At 37.4% G+C, this 17,280-nt stretch overlaps 1 protein-coding gene across 1 annotated transcript; it reads right to left on the reverse strand.

Moving 5' to 3' along the window:
* Positions 1-12,982: 12,982 nt before the first annotated feature.
* LOC133533508 (uncharacterized) lies at positions 12,983-15,808 on the reverse strand (the record flags this gene model as incomplete). The annotated part of the gene is made up of 2 exons (XM_061872488.1): positions 15,623-15,808; positions 12,983-14,641 (listed from the first exon to the last, which is right to left on the reverse strand). Coding segments are annotated over exons 1-2 (1,845 nt in total), but the record flags the coding sequence as incomplete, so codon positions are not given.
* Between the last annotated feature and the right edge of the window lie 1,472 nt (positions 15,809-17,280).

Below are 17,280 nucleotides of genomic sequence, written 5' to 3' on the forward strand. Positions count from 1 at the left end.
TGAAAATGAGGCTTGCATCGGTCCCATTTGCTTGTACAGTCAACCAATTTGATTCCTAGGCCACTATAGAACCATGCCATAATGACTTCTACGACAGTGCTTATTGAGTGATGCGTGTCAAGTATCTTGTAGTTAGAGCGACAAGGTTCTATAGTGGCATAGGATTCAAATTGGTTGACTGTATAATGAAAATGTTTGTTTATAAAAGCCATCTCTGATCCACCTCCAATTTTCTCTGCTATAAAAGTTGACCAATCATGTAACGGCAACTACAGAAATGAAGTCGATGCCATGAATAACCAGTTACCAAACTAAACTTTCATGAGTTTTGTAATTGCTGAGATAAATCAAGATATCTGACGCCTACATTTACAATGCGTCGTCTTAGACTGCTGAATCGATGAAGAACTTACTTATTCCCCTTCTTTTCTTCACTGGTGTAACGAAAATCACCAAGAGTGCGCTACGGGTGGTACAGGAATTACGAACTCGTGTTCATTAAGCACTCGCCATTAGCTACGGGCTTCAATTCACACTCTTTCGTAAATTCTTATTTACCGCCCTTAATACACAATTTACTAATATTAATAATGCATTCAAGATGGAAGCTATATACTCTTACATAACTAAGTTCGGTAACCGTTTCCTTATTCAACAAAACATACTTTGACGTCACAAAGCCTTTGGCCTCTTTGAAACACTCTGTAGATGAGCACAAAGGAAGACAATGGAAGCCTACACGTGTTTATATCGAAAAGTTTGACGTGTATTGGGTAAACCCATTTAATTACTTAACTACGGGGGCTCGGTTCTGATTGAACAACTGGTTTTGACACGACTTTGACGAGCATTTTGATGACGCATTCACTGCCAGCAACCCGCCAGGCGGGCGCTCAGTCTGTAGTCGCTTTTCGCTACATACGCATTTTCCCATGTTATCGGCTACGCTCGTAGCGCGTGCATCTCACGCACGACTTTACAAAAAGTAGTAAACCACTCGACTGTTTTAATCTTTTATCACGCTCACGTTACATCAACTTTGAGGTACGGGGTTATATTTTGGGGTAATGGTACTGATAGAGAATTCGGATTCAGAGCGCAATACAGTGCCTACGATAGTATCGCCAATAATGTAGAATAAACTCTAGGTCATGTAAAACAGCATTATTAGCAATTTTGGAATCGCACCAAAAATGTATAATAAAGCTACCAAAAGAGATCTTGAAAATAATGATTTAAACAAAAAAAAATTGTATGATTTCTTAATCAATTCAAGATTTTTGTCAGCTTCAAGAAATTTATTACCTTTTAATTTGTTGTGTATATTTTATTATTTAACATAGATGTAGTTTGTTGCATGCTACATGTCGTCTGTAGGTATTTGTATGCCATGCGGCGAAGCATAGTGATACTTTATTGTACATTTAAGACCTACTGTTGTACACAGCTGTGTTTAACGTGTTTAACAAATAAATAATTTTGAATTTGGAATTCATTTCGCAAGCGTCCGTAAGCGTCAGCGATCTTCAAGTTCGTATCTTTAAAGATTAAATACGTAATAAGTTGTAACTGAACTATAACCGCGAAAATCGAAGTTCGTCAATTGCGGGCATTTTTCTCTGTCACTCTAATTACGTCATAGTGAGAGTAAAAGAGAGATATCCCCGAAATTTGCGAATTTAGGTTTTCGCGGTAGGTCCCATGAATTGGGCTCCGGGAAGATATATGATTTTGATAGTGTGTGTATATAAGTTTTTAGGTAAGTTAGTGTCGTGAGTCACAATAAAAACTTTAAAACTAAGCCGTAAATGCGAAATGCATATTTTCAATAATACATACTAACATACGAGAATAGTGCGATTATTCCAAAATTATGTACACTTTTACAAAGGTAAGCTAAGTGAATCTGCCCCCATCGAGTTTTAGCTTGTAATTTTTTTGATGATATGGCTTTATATTAGTATCAAGTATTCAAATATCAATTTTTTACCAAAATCTTTAACATTTGGGGGGCTGATATTTTGCATACTTGCTACTAATATAAACTCATATCATCAAAAAAACAAGAGCCAAAACTCGCTGGGGGCAGATTCACTTAGCTTATCCAGGAATGGCCTTTGTCCTCTTGGACCAAGAGTCTTGGAATTTCCTATAGGTCCATTCTGGATTCAGCGCTTGTGATGTCCACGGCCTAATTAACATAACAGGCAATATCGCCAACAATATTTTCTCACAGCAAAGTACCGATTTCCCGGCCAATCTGCTGCATCGGGAGGGAAATTCCAATTTCCGGCCGTCAGGGCTCGCGGCCAATCTACGGATCTCAAAACTGGAGCGAGCTATCCCGGGCCGTAGGGCATGGATTTCAGTTACAAGCCAGCGAACACAACAATGCCCATACAACGTAGATTTTTAAAAGACGTTTTCGTAACCATGTTTGCTGTTGTAGCCTGAATGGTGAAGAGGCACATCGAGACAGACCAGCAACCTCCGACTTGGTAGCCACGTACTTTAGTCATCAGTGCAAAGCTTACAGTTCCTCTTTTGAAATTTAAAAATCATAATAAAATTAATACATCACCAACTAGCAGTTGATTTTTATTTAGGAACCATCGGTACGCACTGGTTTGAACGTGTATCCGTTCAAACCATTTAGGAGATAAACTAGAAATTAATTTGTGTACACAAACGCACAAAAAAAACAGACTATCCCTAAGTGCATGTTTCGTTTAGCCGGGGGTAAATATACAATCCCATCCCATATGTTACAAACTATTGATATACGTATGTGAAATTCAACTTGCATATTTCTGCCCCACCACCCCCCAACGGTGTCACGTTGGAAACTTTCTACTGCCAAGTTAATTTTAAGTTTCCGTCACATGGCTTCGCGAAGAAACTACAGCGACGATATTAACAGTAAGTTGATATCAGTCCAATATTGGGTAAATACATGGTCATGATACAGGTTTTTTAGACGAATCGCCTGATGATAAGACCAATTCCCGTCGCCCATAGGCATCTGAAATACCAGAAGAGCAAGTGCGGCCTTAAATGATGTAATACGCGTGGCGTCGGGATGGGATTTGAGACAATAACTCAGTGGTATAGGGATGATATATCAAAACCCGGATCCCTTTGTTTGGCATAATTATTGGAAGTCATAATTTAATGATTGTCATATTATCATTAGTCATAACTCTGAAATCGTTTACTTTTCAGGAATTTCCTTATTAGGTAAGGTTTGTTTTATGGCAATCCTTTTTTTTTGTTCACGGAGAGGGCGAATGCAATTTACGCCCCCGGCCACGGGAAGGCCATAATGAGGGGGTGTGTGGGACTCGCCGCTCCTGTACCCTCTCGAAAAGTTACGTGTTTCTGAGAAAAACAAAATTATGGCTAACGAAAATGCGGACAAACAATACATTATGACATTAAACTATGGGAAACAACAGAGATCCATCAAAACCTTTCAAAACGACTCACTTCAAACACCCCTAACCTAATGCTGATGCAATTCTTAACTAAAATAACGCAAGGCAGCTAACGTAAGGTGCTACGAGAGGAAATCCCTTGTTGGGGTAGAGAGGCGCTTTATCTGTTTTTAATATTTTATTCCATTAATAACTACGTGTAGATGGGAGTGCTTGCCGATCACAAAATGAGAGTACGCTTCTTTCTTGAAGGTTTACTCGTAGAAAAAATTATAAAAATTAACCTTCATGGTCATATTTTTGGACCAATATGCGAGAAAACACAGTACACGTGTAAAAGTACTAAGTTTTCGACATTTAAAAAATTCATAGTATTGCATGGGCCAGTACGAACCTCATTGATTTTCCTGTCATCAAATTAAAATCAAAAATCATTTACTGTCAGGCAACGAAGGCCTATATAAAGAATAATTATAATATTAAATACTTAAAATGATTTCGGTGACACAACAGTTTTTTGCTGCGTCACCTGTGCTGATGTAGGATGCGGCAGATTCGGAACCGTCGACATACCATACCCTTTGGCCAGAAGTCCGCCCACGCGATTGTTTCCGGGAGCGGCCGTGACACGCGCACCACAAACAATGTGAAATGCACAATGTTTGTGATTGCAGCTGGAACCCCGACAGCTCGAAACGGGTTATCACCCTCAGAGAAAAGGTTCGCGATGACCTAAGGACCAGGCAATTTTTCTATGCACTGTTTGTGTTGTGTGTTCTATTGAAAAAGAAGAATGGGTTGCACGTTGGTGGATATGTCGCTTAGTGAGCCGAGCTTTCAAGTAATAACATTGTGTGCATGAGATGAAGGAAGGCTGTCTTTGGAGGTAATTTTTCAGAACAATCAGAAACGTTTTAAACTAAACGTTTATAATAATGGTAGCCTTGGAACACCATGTCAAACAGAGGAGTGACAAACACCCATCTTCTCACTGAACCTTAGACATTCATCACGCACTACCATCCATCTAATTGCTAACTCATTACACTCAGGCGCTGATAGTCAGTATAAATTTTGAACCGTAAGTCATGAAGGTTGGAAATAGTTTACTGTCGTTAGTCTGTACACTGCGAAAGTATCAGTATCTTGCAACGGGTCCCCGTATAGTTCGCGCACTTACTTAATGCAGTTATAAAACGCGAACTTGTCTCAAAGGAAAAGCTCTTAAACAGCCTCAATGTATAACTGCTAGTCTAGTTAACTAGTTACATCTAACTTACTAGTAGTTCGCCCCGAACTATGAACTTACGATTCGTCAAAAATGTGCAAGGAAATAGTCTTTAAATTACAGATTTATATGTATTATAGATCAGATTCATATAGACATCAATTAAACTTTAGAAGCGATGAGTAAAAATAAAGAAAAAAAGATGGGGACCGTTGTTTACACTATGGACTACGGATTTATAATTTAAAGGACCCTTTGGATCTTCAGATATAAATTTTCAATATGATCAGACCAAAGATAAAGAAAATCAAGATGGCAGCCGTTTTCATATTATTTTGATTTAGGACTCGCATGCGAGTTTTATTACATTGCGGTATTTGATCGGTAGGCTCAATCGGTTGTAACCTCAATAGTCCGCAATGTAACTAAAATCGCATGCGAGTTCGCGTGCCGTGTAAATCAGCCCTAAGGATTCATATTAAGGCGTCGTTCGAATCCTCAGATAGTAGTTTTCTTCTTGCTCGCACTCGACGATTGAAACGCCTCTAACAAAATGATATTGTAATGTAACTTCACATTACATTAGTCTGTCCTAAATGTATGGAAGATCAAGAAAATTGCTGTTTTGGCCCTGAAATATTGCGTTTATGTATATAGTTGCCATATAATTTATTCTTAATAAAATTTAAGGAGTCGAATGGTACCATTATCTTTTATCTTTTTGAAAGTTAAACCAATAATAGTTTTTTGAGACTTTCGAGCCTTTTATTTATTTATAATCTCAATATGTATTTATAAATTCCACTTTTATATAATGGATGACTCATTTCCTATCCATTTAGCTCAATTTAGTTATAATACTTATAATATTCGACATATGAAGAGATGGCGATCCCTTGTTCCAATTTTGATTACGGATTCATATCAAGCGGTCTTTCGGATCCTTAGAAGCCAAATTTCAACATGATCAGTTCAAAAATTGAAAAAGGCTGAAAATTTTGTAAATGTTGCTAGAATATAGTAAAATAACAGCAATTTTGAAAATCCATCCTTTAAGGGGTCATCCATAAATTAAGTCACACGAATTTCATGATCTTTTGCTCCCCTCGTTGTCTCATTTGGTCACATTTAGCAACCCTCTCCCTCCTAGTGTGACGTCACATATTCCGCAATTTTTTTTCAACGAAATCAGTAATTCTCAATTAGAAATTGTATGAGGGAAAACAAATAGAAACATTTCACTTCATGAGACTTAAAAAACTATTTAAATACATGCCATGCAATCTTTTGAAAATAATAAATAACGCGAATAAAAACGATTTATATACAAACCTATTATTTAACTGTATAGCAAATACAAAAAAATATGAAAATTTTTTGACTCTTCCCTCTCCCTTGTCACAACATGTCACATTTTCTTGATCCCCTCCCACCTCCTAAACGTATGACGTAATTAATGGATGACCCCTAAGGGAGTTAAAAGTGTATATCAGATAATTTTTTTGGACTAGAAGAAAGTTGAAACTTCGTAGAAAGACAATAATAGAAAACGAGCAAAGCAATTTCAGCTTTTATGAAAATGCATTCCCTCGTAGGGCATCAAAACAAAAGGAGTTTGCAATACAACCGCTCGGTTTTATTATGGGTTCGCTGATGATCGCTTTGCAGAACTGCGGGCCGCCACTAACACCGTAGCGTAACAACGCTTTAATCTAGCCGAAACGTCAAAACTTGCCAAGACAAATGTGATTTTATAACATTTAAATGGCGCTTGAACACATTTTAAAATAAATTTAAAACCGAGTTTATCGCGAATTTATTTTGTTAACTTTATTTCAGACGTTTCGACGCAGGTTTCACTGGTCGGGGTCGCGGATAACTGATGTCCGAGCAAAATGTAAAAAAAATGTCAAAATGTCATAAAGGTTGATCTTTATAATCTTAGGAATAAAGATTCTTATAAATCACATGATGGTAATTTGTAATTTAATCAATGTTGTGAAATAAATAATCTTATCTAATCTACTAGTAGCTGTGAGCTAAAGATCTCGCAAACCCACATGGCTCAGCTATTTAAAAAAAAAAAAACAAAAACCGCATCGACGAGAAATGAATGAAATTTCACGAGAATCGGTTGAGATTTGCGACCTGTAGAGGAGAACATACGGACAAACATCATTTCCGTTCTGAATTAGGGCATTTCACATCAAGGTGTTTGTTAAGGACGTGACCCGTGTGGCAGTTACCTTAAAAACCTGCAGAAATCTGTGTTATAGTTGGTCAAGCTAATCTTGTCAGTAGCAAAAGGCGGCAAATTTGAAAAATCACGGGTTAGCAGCACTGTTTTCGAATAATTTCAAAATCGCGTGTCATCTGTGTTTTATCTGTGGAATGTGGATAGTGAATGACAACCATCATGTTTGTTTACATTCTGAATCGTTGCTATTTCAAGATAATTTTCTGCTGTCAACATTAAATACCATATTAAATAAGCTTGTGCATGAACTTAAGCAAAGTCAAGGTGGACACAATATACAATTACGCTCGTTGATCGTAAATATTTGTAAAATTTGAGGTTATGATAATTACATGTTTTGGTTCGATGTACATTGCTGCTTTTTTTAGCGCAATACCAACGCAATACTGCTTTTTGAGTACTTTACTTTGCTGTACATTGCTACTGAGATACTTTGCTTGACAGCTAGCGTTATTATGACAAATATCGGCTTCTTAGCTTTATGAGAAGTGTTAAAAAAATTGTCTCACGTACCCGACACTTTTCTGCGAATGCCCTATTATAAATATGTTACCTATGTTAATATTAATGGAAAAACATTTTAGTGTATGTATTGTTCACTCGGTATTGTATAGTCCTAGCCCTAAGTGTATGTGTTGCATGGTAGGTTGTGGGAATTGTAATAGTCTTAGTTTAACATTATTATTTAAGTCTACACTTATATGGGTTATGCCTAAATTAAATGATTATTTAATTTAATTTAATAAATCCACAATGACGCGCAGATTTGTCAAATCTAACCTTTAATAACATGACAATAAGAGTCAAGGCAAGCGTCGTCTTGAATGACAAGGTACGGTCACGCCTGAAAATATCGATACGAAAAAAGTGCCAAAAATATGTATACGCGACCTTATTGCCGATATATTAAGGTAGTGTATACATATTTTTGGCATATTTTTCGTATCGATATTTTCAGACGTGACTGTACGTTAAAATTTTGCTTCGTTGTGATTGGCGGCCATTTTAACGGGCGGACTAAACCGCAGCAGAAATGTTCCTTTTTACAGCGAGGTAGTCGGATCGATGCAGTCCCTGGCACAGATTACTGGCGATAGATTCGAGAGCTTAGCTTTAGTGGATTCAGCCAACTTTGTTGTAGGTATAGTTTCACTTAATTGATAATGTTGTGAATAGACTTGGTTTTAAATTAAATCTAAAGAGTAACTTTTTCGATAGATTTCCTATCGGGTGTATTTTATATAACCATACCAATGTGACCATAGGAAAATGAAAATGAAAATGAAAATGAAAATGATTTATTTCATAACTGTTGGGTACACATATGACAAACAAGGTTGGGTCTTCCTAGTAGGTAAGAAATACCTGTGTCAGGAAGTCCCGCTCCTCCATAATAAACAATGGTTGTTTGTAACAATTGTAACTATCTGATTAATAATCTATAACTTAAAAACTAGAAGTACTCATTACTCATTACGAGTATTACGACTACAGAGCAGTTGTAGTAATAATAATAGCCTTACGGCTAAATAGGAACCTGTAGTTGGGTGCGTCTGTGTGTGTGTGTGTGTGTGTGTGTGTGTGTGTGTGTGTGTGTGTGTGTGTGTGTGTGTGTGTGTGTGTGTGTGTGTGTGTGTGTGTGTGTGTGTGTGTGTGTGTGTGTGTGTGTGTGTGTGTGTGTGTGTGTGTGTGTGTGTGTGTGTGTGTGTGTGTGCGTGTGTGTTTGCGCGCGCGTATGTGTCTGCGTGTGTGCATGTAAATGTTTAACTAATGTTACAATTTCATTTTATGTTATGTACTTGCTTAAATAAAGAATATTATACAGAATTACACAGTTTGTTTTATTTAGCATAGATTTACAAATTAGTTAAGGGCAAGATTAAGTAGAAGTTCAGTGTCTTCATAACTAAGTATCTTCAACCATTCCACTACGGATTTTTTACAATTATGTATTCTCTGTTCGTATATATTAATTTTTACATTTATTTTGTTGTAAAGGTAAGCGGATTGTGTCTTGTACTGCCTTTTAGCAAACAAGGATTTATATGTTGTGAGTGGGGCAACAATGTTCATTCGTCTTCTTGAAGGCTGCATAGGAATTATATAATAGCTCGAAACGAGCGATATTGTTACATGGTAGCGTATACAATATGCTTGTACACGTATAGTGGAGCCATTAACCACTTACAGTACGATGAATTTTATCGACAAATCACCCCCCATACCTATGTTCTCAACCATTTTAAAAATGCACCCCTTCGAAGTTTTATGGCGCCAAACACGACTGCACTTGGTTAATGTACCATTATCTGTCCATTTACCTATCGTACATTTGAAAAAAAATAATCATTCGATAGCTTCTGCATTAGGGCATACATTTCAAGCATAAATGTTACACAGAATTTTCTACAATTACTCGCGAATTAATAACAATGTATAGTTTTACTAGGTATTTTTGACAAACACCCAAGCTTCTCCACGAATCCTAGCAAGGTTTTGGTTGCGTATACATACATCCTTTATTTTGCATGATGGTTACATGCTAGATTATTTAGTTTCACTCTTGTTTTACTAGGCATTTTCTACAAAAAACGAGGTAACGCTACTCTAACCATCCAAGCTTTTCCACGAAACCTAGCAAGGTTTTCGATGCTACCTCCTTTTGTTTACATGGTTACAAGATTACATAAATTTTGTTCGACATAACACATTCGTCAGTAGCTTTATTGAACTCCACCCTAAAACTAGTGCCAGAAATTTCAAAACTATAGTCAAACCTCTGTCTCTTTCTGTCAAGCTTAGAGAAAAAGAGATAAAGGATCTCAGATTATTGAATTTTCCAGTAACGTGGCATCGTAAACAAGTTAATGACCGTTTAGAACGCAGTTGAAAGCTAGGATATTCTTGGCATTTGTAATCCAGATGCAAAAAGTCTTAACTCACTCGGTTTTCCTATTGAAACGAGTCGTTTTGTATTGGGGATCTATTGTTTTGTTTGGTTTAAATAGAATGCTGGTTGCTGGCAAACAATGTCTGCATTATTAATTACGTGCAGCTAAAGTTTAGGGAATAATAAGAAAATATCCTGACCTAGATATTTAAGATTGAAAAGAGTAAATACACTGTAATGACAAAATAATAAAATGTGTACAATAAAAAAACCGACTTCAAAAAGAATAAAATAAAATAATATAAGTTGAAGAGTTCCGTACTGGTCTTCATCGCCAGTTCCACTTCACCAAATGACACTTTTTTGAATGCAATTGCTTGATTTGTTGTTGAAAATAGAAAAATCGCTATATGTATGTGGAGATGCGGAATAACTTACCGCAATAATTAAATTATACTGGTTCTGAATTACTCCTTGTTGAGCGTCCACAGATCGGCGGCACTTTGGATATTGATGTGCTTGAATTATATGGATCTCACTTTCCTTTATATATTTATTTGTAGTGCATGCAATATCGTAATTTTTGGATTTTTTCTCTTCAGACATTGAAATGTGTCATGTACATATACTTCTTTTTCCGCCTTGCCGTTTATTTGAAAACCCGACAAGGAGGTCAGAATAGATAATAAAAAGGTTATATTTATGCGGCGCAAACATTCCCCCGGCCTTGAAAGGAATAGTTTTCAAAAGTTATTTAAATAAATCATTTACTACATAATAGCATCCTTATTGCTCAGAGAAAACTAAATGAACATAAACAAATTAGGCCTACATAACTTAATAGAAATAACGAATTACTAATAGAAATACATATATTATTGAGAAGGCAAAGGACATAATTTTACTAAAGGTCTTTTAAGTATGCCTGATTTGGTTTTAACCAAAGCAACTCTGGCAATACCATCCTTGCCCGGCATAAGTTTAGTTATAAGACCTAACGGCCAATGTAAAGGCATAACATTCTCTTGAAGAATAACTACAACTGTTCCTTCCTTAACAGGCTGAGAAGGAGTATTCCATTTTTGTCTGGTTTGCAACGTGTGCAAATACTCATCGCGCCACCTCTTCCAAAATGATTGTGTTAAACGATCTAATAATTGATATCTTTGCAAAAGATGATCAGATGTTACCTCTGCAACAGACGCAGCTGGAAGATATTTCAATGGAGTAACATTAAGAAAATGAGCTGGTGTCAATGCGGAAGGCTCAGCGGGATCAGAGCTTAACACGGATAGTGGCCTAGAATTTAATAAAGCCTCAATTTCACATAGAACTGTCATTAATTCCTGAAATGACAAAATTTGTTTACCTATAGTACGATACAAGTGTAATTTGACGCATTTAACATTACTTTCCCAACATCCTCCAAAATGTGGAGCACTGGGGGGAATAAATCGCCAAATTATCTTATTGGCTGATAGTTCATTTTCCCAAGCCTCTCTATACTCATTCGCAAGGAAATTATGAATTTCTTGCAAATATGTATTGGCTCCCTGGAAGTTTGTTCCGTTATCGCTGTATATGTATTTAACAGGACCGCGTCTGGATAAAAACCGCTTAAATGCTGACATAAAACTGGCTGTACTTAAGTCAGTTGCAAGTTCTAAATGAATTGCTCGCGTTGTGAGACATGTGAATAAGCACAAATAAACCTTTTGACTCTTCACACCCCTTCGTCGAACAGGTGTACAATACAAAGGACCAGCGTAATCGCAACCAGTATGTATAAAGGCTTTCTCAACTTGATTTACCCTACATGCTGGTAAATCTGCCATCATTGGGCAGTTAGCCTTTGGCTTGGTCCGGAAGCAGTAATTGCATAAATGAATCCGATGACGAATAATACATCGAGCTGCTATAATCCAGAATCGATGCCGCAGAATAGATATAAGAGTTTCAGGTCCTGCATGTAAATGGTGTCGATGGTAGTAATCGACCAGTAGATTAATGATGTGATCACGACGTGGCAATAACAAAGGATGTTTATAATCGTAATCTTCATTAGAATTACTGAGACGTCCTCCGACGCGAAGAATTCCATCTTTAATAAATGGCTTTAGGCTTGCTAAAGCCTTTGTAAGCCCTTTTTTCAAGGTCATGTCTAAAATATGTTGACTGAAATACACTCTTTGTAGAGCTCGTACAATTTCCAGTTCGGCTGTTGTTAAGTCATCAGCACTAATAAGACCTTTAGGTAATCGTTTTATGAATTTTAAGATATAGGCAACTGTGCGAACATATCTCATCCATGACGAGAACCGTTTAGACAAATCATAAATTATGCTGTCGTTCGAATTGTCACAAGTCATTAAAGAAACCGTTTTTTCTTCAGGAACGTTAACTTCGTCTGGAATAAACGCCTGAATCGGCCATTCGTTTTTTGGGAGTTTCATCCATGGAGGGCCTGATAGCCATAGAGGATGGTTCACCAGTTGTGCTGGAGTTAAGCCTCTAGACAGGCAGTCACTTGGATTCTCTGTTCCCTTGATATGATAAAAATGATCGCCTGACAAGTTCTCTTGGATCTTAGTAACTCGATTGGTCACAAAGGTTTGCCATCGATGGGGCGACGAATGAATCCAACAGAGTGTCACTGTTGAATCGGAAAAGGCCAACATAGAGTCAATTGGGTATCTGGTCGAGTAGGTATCAACCACCCTTTTCATTAGTTGTGACAATAGCAATGCTGCGCATAATTCCAGTCTTGCTAGGCTAACAACCTTCACGGGCGCTATCTTAGATTTAGCGCAAATTAAATTAATGACACCCCGGTCATTATTAGGAGAGGTGGCATAGGCATAAACTACTCCACCATAAGCCCTTTCACTAGCATCCGAAAAACCAACTATAGTTAATGAACAGTTTTCAATAACACCTATATGTCTGGAAATGCTAATGTTAGATAGTAGCGGTAGTTCACTTTGGAACTGTTGCCATTGGCGTACAATTTGATCAGGCGGCAATTCATCCCAATCGATTTTCAAAAGCCATAACTCCTTTATTAGAAGCTTAGCGAACACGATTACAGGGGCAACTAGGCCCAGAACATCGAATAATCGAGCTACTGATGAAAGAATGTTTCTTTTACTACACGGTCGATCATCGGGACTAACCTGGAACTTGAATACATCTTCACCAGGATACCAACGAAGACCTAAAATCTTCAACGTTGTATCATCGTCGAAGGTGACACTTTGGGACAGATGTAGTTCCTTTGGTATTTCTTTCAGAACAGCTGCAGAATTAGACGACCATTTTGCTAATTGGAATCCGCCTTTCAAGAACAAATCCAGCAGTTGTTTAGTCGCTTGTACAGCCTGGTCTTCATCAATAACTGAACTGGCTACATCATCCATATAAATATCACGAGATGCGATTTCTTTTGCGAGTGGGTATTTATCACCTTCATCAGCTACCAACTGTTTGACAGTTCGCAGTGCCAGAAAAGGACTGCTACGTAGACCGAAAGCTACCCTGTTATATTGAAACACCCTTATAGTTTCTTCAGGACTAAACCTATAAAGGATACGCTGATAAGGACGATCCTCCCCCCGTACGTCAATACACAGATACATTTGACGTACATCAGACGTGATGGCAATAGCAAATAATCGCAAGTTTAGGAGAATGCAGAACAAGTCAGCCTGTAGATTTGGTCCTGCGTGAAGTATGTCATTTAATGATAAGCCGCTTGTGGTCTGTGCACTAGCGTCCAGCACAATTCTCACCTTTGTGGTTGTTCTGTCACTTTTGACAATTGCGTGATGGGGTATGTGATAAGCATCATTTGACTTATCATTCGGAACCTCAGATAAGTATTTTTTATCAATATGTTCACGGATAACTTCATCATAAGCTGGCTTTAACTCAGGTTGTTTGAGGAATTTTCTTTCAAGTGCTAAAAATCTGCGTTCAGCAGTCTTGTAAGAATTGCCTAAATTGTTTGGTTCCAATTTAAATGGAAGTGCAACTTCGTACCGCCCGTCTTCCAAACGATTCACTGTATTTTTGAATATGTCTTCAGCTTGTTTGTCGGCAGGACTATGAATGACTCCATCTAAATCTTCAATTTCCCAAAATTTTTGCATCAAATTTCCCACTTCAACCGAAGTAAAATACCCAGCTGCTGAGTAGGAAGCATTTACTGCGGGAGCATCACCTAATATGATGTACCCCAGTGTAGTTTCTAAAGCGTCAGGCAAACCAGGTTGGTTCTCAATTTTATCCGACATTAACAATTTGGTGAATAACTTAACACCAAGAAGTACGTCAATTTCTCCTGGGATCGCCCAGGAATCATCTGCTAGATGTAAATTATCAAACAGATCAGATGAAGATTGATCAATATGACAGGTCGGTAAATCAGGCGTGATCTCATCTAATACAAGCGCTTCGATAGTATATTGACATTTAGGATCATATCTTGACCTAAATGTTAAGTTGACAGTTCCTCGAATGGGTTGTGTTATCGTTGTTCCCCCTAATCCATTTATTGAAGTCACGGGGCTGCTGTGTACAGGAAGACCTAAATTCTTGCAGCACTTCAATGTAACGTAATGTTTCTGTGATCCTGGATCCAGCAGACATCTCAAAACCTTGTCCTTGCCGTTACGCCCACTAGCTAGCACCTTAGCAGTGGCGAGAATTTCCGTCAAGGGTGATTTAGTCTGTCTCAATGCCGAATGAGTACATACGGAGGCACCGTTGTCCGTCACAGATGAACTTGTGCTAGCTTCACTATCATCCTTAGGTGAGGACTTGGACTCGTTTCTCTTCATTACAGGTTTTGAGTTTTCAAAGTGTAACGTTGTATGATGTTTGCCTTGACATTTACGACAAGTTTTCTTTGAGGAACATTTCGATGCAGTATGATGCGTGTTCAGACAATTAGTGCACGCGTGAGTTTCCTTAACGAAATTAAATTTTTCGTTAGGTGGGAGTTTCATGAAGGAATTACAATTATAAAGTTGCGAGTGATCATTACTCTTACACATAGCACATGGATTTCCGTTGTCATGCCCTTGCGTGCTAACATACGCTTGGGGTGTGCGAGGGAGAGGAGCTCGCACGCTGCTAGTGCTGGCAGCGGAGCCGCTTTCAGCCTTAGTTGGCGTTCGTTGCGATGTCCGATATAAAATCTTCACTTGTTCACTAATGAAACAAATGAATTCGTCATATGTAGGCATTTTAGAAGAATTCCGAATAGACATCTCAAAATTCTTTGTGGTATCTGAATCTAATAACTTAAGACCCAGATGAATGAAAATAAAGTCACTTAAGTTTTCGAGCTTGAGTTGTTTTATTGCTGAAATAGTAGCAGCAAACGAATCAATTGTTTTTTCTAAAATAGATGCCGAAGGACCGTTGACGTTGACAGGTTTCATCGAAAACAGCTGGTTTAAATATGACGTTGCCAATGCGCGTTTATCATCATATTTTGCGATCAATGCTTCCCAAACTGTGTTGTAATTTTCTGCGGCAGGTATAACTCCCACACAGATCGACTTTGCTTTTCCTGTCAGATGACTAAATAAGTAATGAACACGCTCAGAATCTGTAAGTTTTTTATTCTCATGTATGATACGCTTAAATGTTTCATAGAAGTATGGGAAATTTTGAATATCTCCATCGAAAGAAGGAAGATCAATCCGTGGGATTTTAATGGAGTCGTCCTTACAGGTATGGCTCGAATCCCTGGATGTCGAGAGGCTCGGAGCAGGTGCATCAATTTTTGTAATTTGACATTTGATTACGCAGTAGAGATCTTCAAACGCGTTCATTGCGCTGTAGTTCACGTTATATTCCGGGTCCAACTCCAAGTTCAGAAGATTGACGTCATCCATCAACTCTATAAATTCTTTCCTCAGTTGATCGACCAATCGAGCTTGCGCGATGAACTGCGATAGAGCCTTCTTGTCACTGCTTAGCTTTGGAATCATATCGTAAATGTTTTGTAAACGTATGAAACATTGAGCACGCTTTGCTTCGGCGAGCTTAAGTCTCGTTGCCATGGTTACCTAGTTGTTACTATGACAGCACGAAAAATATGAATAATTGCCTAAAATACACAAGTAATTGTAAATTATATTCAACTTGAATAATATCTTAATACAAGTCGAAGGAAAATGAAGTAAATACGAACGTTCCGCTTGTATGATACCTTAATACAAGTGTAACTTTCGCAATAGGTTAATTACAGTTAAAGAAAAACTGAGGCCTTCAGGAATAATTTACCCGTAGTTTTCAGTTTATTTTAATGTATTTTGTAACTTAAAATACATAAAAATTATATAACGAACATTGCATGCAAAAATGTCCCGTGAAAATTAAAACACAATATGACAGTTACAAATTATGAAATATTATTTGTAACACATCTATTTATGAATAAGGTAGCGCGATGAATAATTCCACACATTTCCACACACTACGCGTAAAAATAACAGACAATAACAATAACTTAGTATACTGACTGTACCTTTGGATAAATTAATTACCTACGGGAACATCTTGATAAAGAATTAAGAAACCGCGATTCAGTGAGCAACAAGGATGAATTATAGAATTTTAAAGGTAAATTTGGAATCCGGTTCATAGGCCAAAAATGGAGATGCGGAATAACTTACCGAAATAATTAAATTATACTGGTTCTGAATTACTCCTTGTTGAGCGTCCACAGATCGGCGGCACTTTGGATATTGATGTGCTTGAATTATTTGGATCTCACTTTCTTTTATATATTTATTTGTAGTGCATGCAATATCGTTATTTGTGGATTTTTTCTCTTCAGACATTGAAATGTGTCATGTACATATACTTCTTTTTCCGCCTTGCCGTTTATTTGAAAACCCGACAAGGAGGTCAGAATAGATAATAAAAAGGTTATATTTATGCGGCGCAAACAGTATGTATATAAGAAGTGAGGAATTCCTTATGGATCCCATCATCAGAACAAGATTCTGACCACAAAACATAATTTTCCAAATGGAAGTTTTGACATGAGTAACATAAAGAAAGAAATACGGTCGAAATTATTATAAAACCCTCCTTTTTTGAAGTCTTTTAAAAACACACTACAAAATTTTATTAAGAATACATCAATGAAGAGATAAGCAGGTTTTACAATTCACGGTCTTATGTACAGTCAGCATCAATAGTAGCGGATGAAACAACGCGCCAAAAGTATCTGACATCCCGGATAACTTTTTCAATTATAGACAAATTTCTAAAATTACGTTCAAAAGTATATCTTTTAAAGTCTTGGTTGTTCTAACGTTATGTTGACTGCCCCATTTCACCCTATAATTGCAGTATCGAGCGCTCTTGGCAGAACTGGTTTGCAGGAAGTTCTAAGAACTGTGGGTACCAGCCATTTGGTCACTACAAGTTATTTAACTACTCTATCGAACTG

This window comes from Cydia pomonella, unplaced genomic scaffold (assembly GCF_033807575.1).
Source record: "Cydia pomonella isolate Wapato2018A unplaced genomic scaffold, ilCydPomo1 PGA_scaffold_172, whole genome shotgun sequence".
Classification (NCBI taxonomy): domain Eukaryota; kingdom Metazoa; phylum Arthropoda; class Insecta; order Lepidoptera; family Tortricidae; genus Cydia; species Cydia pomonella.